Below are 10,931 nucleotides of genomic sequence, written 5' to 3'. Positions count from 1 at the left end.
TTCAAAGGAAATCAGATATGGTAATTGGATGTATTGGGCTTAAAAAATGTTTCTTATCAGTGTTATAGTGAATCTTAAAAATGAGTTTAAAATCTTATTTCTTTTTCAATTTTTTTAATGGATACACAAATCCCTCATATGGATGAAGGGGACCATCAATATGAAAAAATATTCAGAAAACAAATTTGTGCACATGTGAATTTTTTATTAAATATTATCTTGTGAAAGAAAAAAAAAAGAGAAAAAATGGTTAAGTTATGCATTTTTTTAATTAATTAAAATAAATTCACAAAAAAAAAAAAGAAAACGATATGATTATGAAACTTATTAAGAGAACTCATTTTTCATTTTCATTCATTTTTTTTAAAGAATTGGGTCGAGGGAGACCAATATGGAAGCCCGGTCCAATGGGTTCGAAAATTATTCTTTTTATTATCATATTAAATAAAAATAAATTTATTTCTTTTCATTTTACACACATTTTGTTTTAAAGTTTCATAGGGATATATAGATCATTTATATGAATGAAGAGGACTCAGAAAAATATCCAGAAAATAAATTTATGAGCATGTCATGTGTTTTTTCTTTTAATTATAATGAAGAAAATTATCAAAAATTAATTATATGCTCGAAACATTTTTATCATCGTTTAAAAAGAAGGGAAAAAAATGAGAAAGTTATGAATTTGAAAATATGTTAAAAGAATTTTTTCGCATCTTGCTTAACATTTTTTAGAAATTCAGAGGAAGGGAAACCATAATGGCAATTGAGCCTAATGGTTCGAGAACTGTTCTTTTAATTTTATTTTATTTTATTTTTTACAAAAAAAGGAAATTAATTTCAAATGATTTTATAAAAAAAATGTGATGTGATGTGAAAATATGAACATGTTGAAAGAATCTTTTTATTTTTATTTTTCAGAAGAAATGGACTCAATGGGAGACCATATATGAAAACTGAGCCTAATGAGTTTGAGAATTTGTTTTTTTTTAATCACAATGCAACATAAAGAAAATTTTTGGAAAATATGAGCTTTAATATTTTTTCATATTCTTTTTTTTGAAAATGTATTTATTTGATTTTCATTTTACTTTTTATTTTAATTTTAGAGAAATTGAATTTGAGGGAAACCATGCATGCAAACTAAGGTCGATGGACTCGAGAACTATTCCCTATGTTATCACAATGGAAAAACTTGAAAAAAAAATGAGTTCAATTTTTTGAATGAATTTTCATTTTTTTCATTCATTTTTTTAAATTTCATTATTTTGGATCAATTTGAAAATATAAAGAAAATAAATCTATATACATGACATAACAATTAAATAACTTTTTATTTAGAGAGTAGAAAATTATAATAAAGTGTATGTTTAAAACACATTTTTAATTTTATTGATTTTTCTTATATGCTTTTTATTATTTTTTTTTTGTCTTTTCATTATTTTTTCCTTTTTTTTTAATTTTCTTTAAGACAAGTGATACTATTAAAAATGTGGGTATCAATGATTGAGATTATCGACACACTAAGATCTTTTAATTATAAAAGGAGGACTTAAACGTGTTACTCAACATTTTAAGTCGTTGTGAGATTTGAGTTATTAAGAGATTGTGAGTTGCGAGACTTCCTCTCAACATTCTTGAGAGTTTAGGGAGCCTCTGAGTTTGTGAGGGAGCCTCTTTTCGAGCCTTCTTGAGAGCTTCTAGGTGAGACTCCACCTCTGCATTTGTACGTTTTTCCTTCTCTCAACATTTCTCCTCTTTGTTCTTCTTTTTTCTCCTTCTTCCATTTATCATTATACTTTCTTGCGATTTTTGTTCTCTGCTCTTTTTCTAATTTTTATTTAGTTCCATTTTGCTTTATGTTGTTTCTCTGCTCTTTGCTCTTTGCAGGATCCCGAGACACGATATAAACAAATTGAAAAGGTGGTGTTAACACTACTTACGTCTGCTTGATGCTTGAGGCCATACTTTTGAAGTCATTAGGTGGTCGTCCGAACCGATCATCCAATAGCAAAGATTCTAAGGAAGCTCGATCTGGTAGGGAGGATCGTTAGTTGGTCGATAGAGCTATTCGAATTCGGTCTTCGGTTTGAACCCCGCGGCTTAGTACATGGGCAACACTTAGTAGATTTTGTTGTAGAGTTACCTTCTGAAAACACAGGTCTTGTTCGACCATGGAGATTATACATCGATGGATTGTTAAATAAACGGGATGGAGGAGCTGGAATAGTGCTCAAAGGACCACACAACATGGTTTTCAAGCAGACGTTGGTCTTAATGTTTAAAATCATCAAGAACTAGGCTTAATACAAAGCTATCATGGTTGGCCTTACTTTGGCCAAAGACATGGGAGCCTTACTTTTGGAGTGTCGAATGGAATCCGAGTTGGTGGTAGGACACATGAATGGTGATTTTCAAATTAAGGACGACCAACTCCTATAATACTTCGAGCTACGGAGCTAATAAAGAGTTTTGAAACAGTGGATATCAAGCACATTCCTAGAGACAAGAATGCTTGAGCGAACATCCTTTCCAAACTAGCGAGTAGCAAAGAAAAATGACAGTTATCCTCAGTAATAAAATAGGTGTTGATAAAGCCTAACATTGAGCGACTGTCTATCTCAACAGTCGATCAGGAAGATTGAAGAAAGGAAGTTCGAGCATTGATGAAGAAGTAAGGGAGTGGAGAAGCTAGAAGCCTAGGCGACTCAAAGAGGATCACTCGGTATGTCTTCGTTGGCGATGAGCTTTACAGGAGAGGGTTTTCTACCTCTCTATTGAAGTGAATCTCAGGCAAGGAAGCTGAGTGTGTTTAAGAGAGTTACGTAATGGTATCTTGGATTTGCACACCTGATGAAACACTTTAAAAGCTCAAGCTCTACAAGCTGACTAATATTGGCCAACCCTCGAGCAAGATTGAAACATGTTTGTCAAGAAGTGAAAAAGTTGTCAAGAGCATGGCAATAAAATCAATACACCATTGGTCGAGTTGCACAATATCATTTCCCCTTGGTCATTTGCTCAGTAGGGAATGGACATCGTCAGCCCTGTCTTGATCAGTAGAAGAAGTTCCTCCTAGTTGTAATATATTACTTTACAACATGTCCATAAATTCGTGTGGAAGCTTATTTGTCCCTTTAGCCTGCCCAACAATGATCATTACTGAGAACAGACGACAATTCATTGATAAACAACTATCTGAATTCTATAAAGGCTAAGGCATAAAGCATGTGACGAGCTCGATTGAGAATCCTCAAATGAATAGTCAGGCAAACACAATGAATAAGACCATCGTAGTGGAGTTGAAATGTTGTTTAGGAGCCACAAAGGATGGATGAGTTACCGGAGGTCGTATGGGGCTACCATTGTTCGCCACATGGTACAACTGGCGAAACCCCATTCAACCTCACATAGGTATAAACCCTATGCTCCTTGTGGAAGTAGGAGAGGCTTTCGTCAAGCGACAGTTGGAAGACATGAAAGTCAATGAAGCTCAACTTAAACTGGAATTGGACACCCTCTCAAAAAGAAGAGAAATCGTTGCCTTGCTAGGAGGTACAACACTAAAGTCAAACCATGAAATTTCCAAGAGGGGCACTCAATGTAGCGGAAGATGTGTGAAGCTAGAAAAAAGCATGTCCATAGGAAGCTTGCTACAAATTGCTAAAGCTCGTTCAGAGTCATCGAAGATCTGAAGAATGAAAGGTACCGACTAGAACACCCGAGCGAAAATCAGATCCCCAACACATGAAACGCCTTCCACCTTAGATTTTATTTTAGTTGAAAATCTCATGTAAATCTTCTATGACAATTAATGAAATAAGGATTTCCAGCTACTTCTTTACAAAAGTTCTACAGCCTTGCATTTCCAATCACACTAGTCGAACATGAACTACTTTGCATTACCATTATCTTGTGGAAATCGCCAGATAGTCGCCGAGGCTTCGGTAAGGGAGGTGACTACTTTCTTTTTCTCCTTCTCATTGGTCACACATGCCTTCCTTGCCTCCTCTAACTAGCGGCCTAAGTCTTCATTGGCCTTCAAGGCCTTTTCCAGGCCTGCATGAGTGGTCTTTAACTCCTTAGTAGAGGGTATTGCCTTAGGAGTATTGGCGGACAAGGCCATGTAGATCCCCACCCACACATTTAGCTCAAAGGCCATGTCAGCGACCTCTTCAGAAGTCATGTTCTTGAAATATGCCTTCTCTACACTAGTTAAGTTGAAGTTGGCCCTCCCAGCCACCCAGATGGTGGAGTCGAACGACCCAACAAGGAAAGGTCCCTCTTGGGGAGATCCTTCTTGCTCCTCTTTTGAGAGAAGGATGACTTCTCTTTGGAAGATTGTAAACATAAACTATTTAAAAAACTATGGACTATGATTGATACAACTCTCCAAAACATTATATTTATCATAAAAAACAAATAAGCAAGAGATAAGAGAAAAAAAGGTGAGATAATGCATTTAAAATGAAAAAAAAGAAATAAAAGAAATTATAACATAAGAATAAAATTATCAAGTTATATTGAAGATAACTTAGATTTTACTCATTTCACCATTTATTACCACTACATTTTCCAAAATAACTATCCAACATCAACCCATACAACTTTATCGAAAATTTCAAGCACCTTTAAGTCCAAATGGGTCAAACAAAGAAATGCATTTATACATTTCTTTTAGAAGACTATTGTATTGAATAAACATTGCTTCTAGAAATGTCTGTCATATTTACTAAAATTTTATTTTCGCAATAACCGTGTCAAAAATCAATATACCAGAAATACCACACCCATTATTATCAATCTGTTCACTTCATGTTCACAAAGTATATCAATTCACATTTCTACTTTTATCTACTCTAAATTACCATCTATCAATTATACATCATGAAAGACATAACATTCCATAATTGTTCAACACATCAAACCTCATTCAAGAGATTCCAATTCTATAACACGTATCACACATGAATTTAACTTCCAACTGGTAATATCCATTTCAAATCTTTCTATAACCAACTTTTAGCCTAAATCTCCAACAACAAATATTAGGAAAATTGAATGTGCTAAGAAAATCCTTACACTTCAGATTTAACAAAGGTATATAACACTTAGAAAATATATCTTATTCAATATTCAATTCAACATATCATTTCAATACAAACAAACATATTAAGATTCTATATTTTGATATCATATATAATATAACACAAGTTAGCACATAGTTTGATTCACAATATCATACAGATACCACATAGAATTTTACTTGCATCAGATCTATCAAACTCTCAAACTTTATCGATACAACTATCTAACCATAACAAAACTCTTTCCATTTCATTCATGACATACTTTGTCATATTAATCAATGAAAACCAGAACAATATTCTCTTCTCTTTTTACAGTTTAAACATTCTAATAGTAGATTTTCTTTATCTAGTCAATCTCAAATCAGTTTTGCATATCTTCAATGTATCACTCAGTCACAATTAATTCTCATATTTCACATTCACAATTGGCATCCTAATGTCCATTATATAAACATAATTATCGAACAAAGTTTATCTTCTCTTGCCTTAAAATAGTTTTCCCTTCCAAGAGCCTTTGTTTCCTCCGAATCTTTGATTATCTATCACTAGTGCAAAAATGACATATAATGTCACGCATTCAACGTCCAACCACTTAATAACCAACATTAAAAATGGCCGGTGGCATTTTTGTAAATAAACACAATTATTAAACGTCACTCAGAATTGTAATTGGACGTAAAAGATATAAAACGTCGAATGTCCGAGCGATAGGCGTCAAAAGGTTAGTGAATTCAATAAAAATTTGAGCGGGATATTGAAAATTCATTCACTTTATGTTAGCGCGAGACTCTCTTCTCTGCTCAAACTTTTCTCGAACGAAGTTTAACGACTATCACATGTAATCTTTCTTTCATTTGATACAAATGCATGTTAATTAACTACTTTATGTATGATTTTCGTTTGTTTTCACCGATTATTTTCGTGTTCTTGTCCTTCATAGGCCCATTATGCTTTCTCTCTCACTCATGGCAACACTTTAATCTGATGAACCCACTTTTTTTAAGGTTAGTTTTTGTTTTCGTTTTGAAGAACTTATTTGTTGAACTTGTTTGTTGTTTTTTTTTGTTGAACGTTGTTGTTGTTTGGTTGAACTTGTTTGTAGTTGTTGTTTGGTTGAACTTGTTTGTTGTTGTTGTTGTTGTTTGGTTGAACTTGTTTATTATTGTTGTTTAATTGAACTTGTTTGTTGTTTGTTATTGTTCTTTGTTGTTGATCTTATATTACCATTCATAGTTTATGCTTTATAAAATATCAAAAACTGAAATTTATTGTTTTTCAACTCTTCAAGTCTTGTAGAATTGTAAAAAAGGATCACAGTTAATTAAAAAAATAAAAAATAATTGATTAACATCGTATATTGACAAAAACTCGACGTTAAAGTAACTTTAAATTTTTTAAATTTAACGTCGATTTAACGTTTGATATTGTTCTCGAATTCGACGTGAAAGATAAAAAATATTCTATATTGTATCATCTCCTGAGTAAGAGAAAAGTGGATTTGAAGGGTTTAGATGAGATAGAATGAAATGATGGAACAAAGAAAAAAAATTATTGTGACCATGTGCACGGAATTTACAACTTCACAACTTCACTTTCAACCCCTTTCCTCTCAAATATGCTTATTTTTACTTCTGAAATTTATCTCAACTCAAACTAAATCCTATGATATAAAACTTTTTCAAAGAGTATAAAAATAATGATAGATTTTATATTATTTCGTAATATATCTTTATATCTTCTTCTCAATAACTCATATTTATTTATAATAATATGACATATTACCATGCGTAATCTTCTGATCCTTAACATAATCACTTTAAAATATCCAGTTGCATAATAAACTACAAATAATAAATGTGCACATGAAACCATTAAAAAAAAAAAGCAAATCATGGTGAAGTTACTTTCTTTTATTTAGATGTTAAACAAAATACTTTAAAATCATTTAAATTATAAAAAATATTTATCAACATTCTCAATATAGATAATTCTTTTAAAATAGACAAGTGTTGCCTAAGTTTAAGTTATTTATTATTCATGACTTTGGGTTGACTCCTTTCATATTATTTTGTCCATTTTTCTTTTATATTCACTTTTAATACACTTAGATTGTGATTTGACTATGAGGTTTTAATTTAGTTGTAATATCATATCAGAATAATATATATATATATATATATATATATATATATATATATATTATTTTAAAATAAATAAAAATGTAAGATTTTAGACTTTTGACACAAACATCTTAAACTTGATTGATTGACTAATTTATATATAATTAGTAGCAGTGTAAAAAGTGGAGTTTTAAGTCAATTTTTTAATTACATCATATAGATATATAAAATGAAAAGATAAGACCTTTTACTGTTAATTTATGTCTGACAAAAATGGATGCAGAATAAATTTAGATAACCGTAGCTATAATTAATATAATAAGATAAAAAAAGTTAATAAGAATAAATTATCGACAATTTTATAAATAGATTTATTCTATCAATAAAATACGTCGATATTACATAATTCATTTATTAATAAATTTTTTATTGATATTATAAATCTTATTATTAACAAATCTTATCCATCGATAATCTTTCAGAAAACAACAATTATCAACAAACTTTTATAATTTTTAAAAATAATTTTGTTTTTTCAATAAAACAATACAAAAATACATTGACTAAGAATTTCAATTTGACTAAAGTAAAAACAACCAATATCATACAATAATTAATTAAAAAGTAAATAATGATAATTACGTCACTATTTTTCTTTTTAATTTATGATAATCAAACAAACAAAATAATTCTTCAATAATTAGTATTTTTTTGCACTAGGATACACATTAATCAAGTTCATCAACTAAACATTCAATTAAAATAATTTAAATCATCTACTCTTATGAACTAAAATAACTTAGTTTGTGTATTTTAAACATTTAAAAAAAAATATCCTAAAATATTAATTTTTTTATCCTGTATAAATGTATCATTTTCCGTATAACATTCCTGAAACATTGTTTTATTTTTTTAATTTCTACAATGTTAAACAATATTCAAAGAAAAAAAATTTAATGAATGCTATAGGATTAAAATAATCAACAATCTCTTTCCTCTTTACCATTTTGAACATTTACCTTTAGAGTCTAAACTACACTATAATATTTACCTGTGTTATTTTAAATCATATAACTATAAAATATAAAACTAAATTATATATTTACTTTTAAAAGACTCAATTAATTGTTTTAAATCATATTAGCAGGAAAATAATCAATATCAGTTAAAAGAAAATATCCATATTATACATTATCCATAATTGAGATCTCAACAAAAACCATTCACACTTTAAATTTTAATACTATGCTATAATGCATATATAAAACATCAATTTAAATTATGTAATTAATTTATCAAAACAAGCAAGGATATATGATCTAATATCATCAAAGAGAAAATTCCACCATTTATAATAGGACACTCAAAATAGGACATCCATATACAAATATAAAGTTACCTAAAATATGTATAAGCACATTACAAAACCAAAGCCTGCATGAACACATAAGTCATTAGTTTGTTCTTGCAGTACAAGTGCAACAACAAAATAACTAAACTAATTGAAATGACCTTTTGTTTTAAGTATTTTTAGATGATGTAAAAATTTATATTTATTAAGTCACATTCTATAAAATATAATAACTATGACCTTTTTATGTTGAATATAAAATATGTTACATAAGAAATTATTATTTAATATAAATTAATGTCAACATAGTTTTAAGACAATAATTATGAAATTAATAAATGTGTGTTATAATAATTTATAGTTATTTTTTGTGTGTGCATAACTAATTACTTATATCAATTATTTTTTACAATTATAAATCCTGATACTTTATCTGACAAAATTCAAAATTATTTTAATTTTAATCAATTTAATAGTCCTGAGTTTTCTAAAATAATATTTATCTTTTCAAAATTAATTTTTTACCTTTAAGACAAGTGTGATCATATTCCATTGGTATAGGTACACGTAGTGAGGGATAGGGATTTTGAAGATAAGGTACACTTAATAGTTTATTTTTAAAGAAAAAATGTAAAGAATAAAATTACCTAGTCTTATTATTATTAGGCGTTTTCTACTTTATCATTTTCTTTTATCGAGTATATATATTTTGGACGTATTAATCATTGGGAAACAAAAAGAAAAAGTATTGGGTGGTGAATTGCGTCAAACAGCGTTGGACATGTTGAAGTCGGAGAAAGAAACACGTAAGAGCTGCATGCATGTCAAGCCACCTCAAACCCTATCTTCATTCAGATACCAACAACCACAACAGCCATAAATAATTACCAAAGCCAAACTCTCACAAACCCAAAAGTATTGCCATGGTCACTTCTTTCGCCAACTTTCACAGATTTTGGTTCGTGCAGTTGAAGGTCATGGTGAAGGATTTGAAGGATGAACACACTCAAGAAGCCATGGAAAGGGTCATGAAACAGCACCAAGAATACTTTGTAGAAAAATGGGAGGAGGTGGAGAGAGATCCTCTCAGCGTGTTCCTGGCGCCATGGACCACCACCCTTGAGCGCTCCCTCCACTGGATCACTGGCTGGCGCCCCACCACCATCTTCCACCTCATCTACACCGAGTCTGCCCTCCTCTTTGAGACTCACATCATTGATATCCTCTATGGCATCCGCACCGGAGACCTCGGCGACCTCAGCTCCTCCCAGTTTCGTCTCATGAGCGAACTCCAGTGTGAAACTGTATCTAACACTCTCTCTCTCTTTTATCTTCTTCTTTCTCACTCTTTAATCTTGTTTAAAATTTTCTGCTATAGAACCATTTAGAGTAACATGCATGCAGGGTTTTCCAGATTATCATTGGTGTGGTTCTTTTTTTCATTGAAGAAATTATATGAATTGTTAACAATATGGAGTAGTTTTAAAGATTTAAATTCTGTGTTAGAAGAAAAGTAGCAGCACATTTGTCGTTTACTGCAATGAGACAGAAGCAGAGACAAGACAGACAGAGTAAAATGAAATTTGATGCTTTAGTAAAATGTTCACGTGACTTGTTTTGTTTTTAATTTTTGTGATGAAGGTGAAAGAGGAGAATGAGATCACAGAGGAGCTAGCAGAGTGGCAGGAGAGTGCAAGCGAGATGATGAGTCGTGAGATGGATATGAGCGAGAAGATCACAGAGCTGATACCCATCATAAAAAAAGCAGATGATCTTCGGATGAGAACATTGAAGGGCGTGGTGAGGTTGCTGTCACAACAGCAGGCTATGGAATTCTTGATTGCCTCAGGAGAGTTGCTCTTTGGGATTCGCAGCTGGGGAATGACTCACGACGCGTCCACTTCATAAATCAACAAGAAATTGGATTACTGTCACAATTTCTCTTTTGCTTTTGCTATTTCATTATGTTTTATCTCTCTATGGAACAAAAATTAGACTTTATGGCATCTATTCACATGCAGCCACTCTATTTTATCTACAATTATGAGACATATATTGTTCTTTTGTTTTCTGTTGGTGCTATCATATTAATAATATGGTGTGATATTTCTAAATTATTATTTGTTAGGGATTGCTTTCATAACATTATCTGTAGTATTTAATCTAGTTTACTTTTCATGACTTTAATTTAACTTTTAAGGATATTTAAATATAATTATTAATGCATTTTATTATTTATTATTTTTAAAGAATATTAGAATTTACTTTGTTCAGAAATGTATATATATATATAAAAGATACAAAGATTGAAAATGAGTATGGACTATATAACAAACTAAAAATTTAACAAAATATATTCTAATTAAACAT

At 30.5% G+C, this 10,931-nt stretch overlaps 1 protein-coding gene across 1 annotated transcript; it reads left to right on the top strand.

Moving 5' to 3' along the window:
- Nucleotides 1-9,453: 9,453 nt before the first annotated feature.
- Nucleotides 9,454-10,678, top strand: LOC106778118 (protein DOG1-like 4). Its single transcript, XM_014666033.2, has 2 exons — nt 9,454-9,865; nt 10,203-10,678. The coding sequence occupies exons 1-2, from the start codon at nt 9,485-9,487 to the stop codon at nt 10,467-10,469; spliced, it is 648 nt and encodes a 215-aa protein (XP_014521519.1). The 5' UTR covers nt 9,454-9,484; the 3' UTR covers nt 10,470-10,678.
- The last annotated feature ends 253 nt before the right edge of the window (nt 10,679-10,931 follow it).

The sequence above is a fragment of the Vigna radiata genome, unplaced genomic scaffold (assembly GCF_000741045.1).
Source record: "Vigna radiata var. radiata cultivar VC1973A unplaced genomic scaffold, Vradiata_ver6 scaffold_214, whole genome shotgun sequence".
Taxonomy (NCBI): Eukaryota; Viridiplantae; Streptophyta; class Magnoliopsida; order Fabales; family Fabaceae; genus Vigna; species Vigna radiata.
This window is presented reverse-complemented; position numbering and strand designations above follow the sequence as displayed.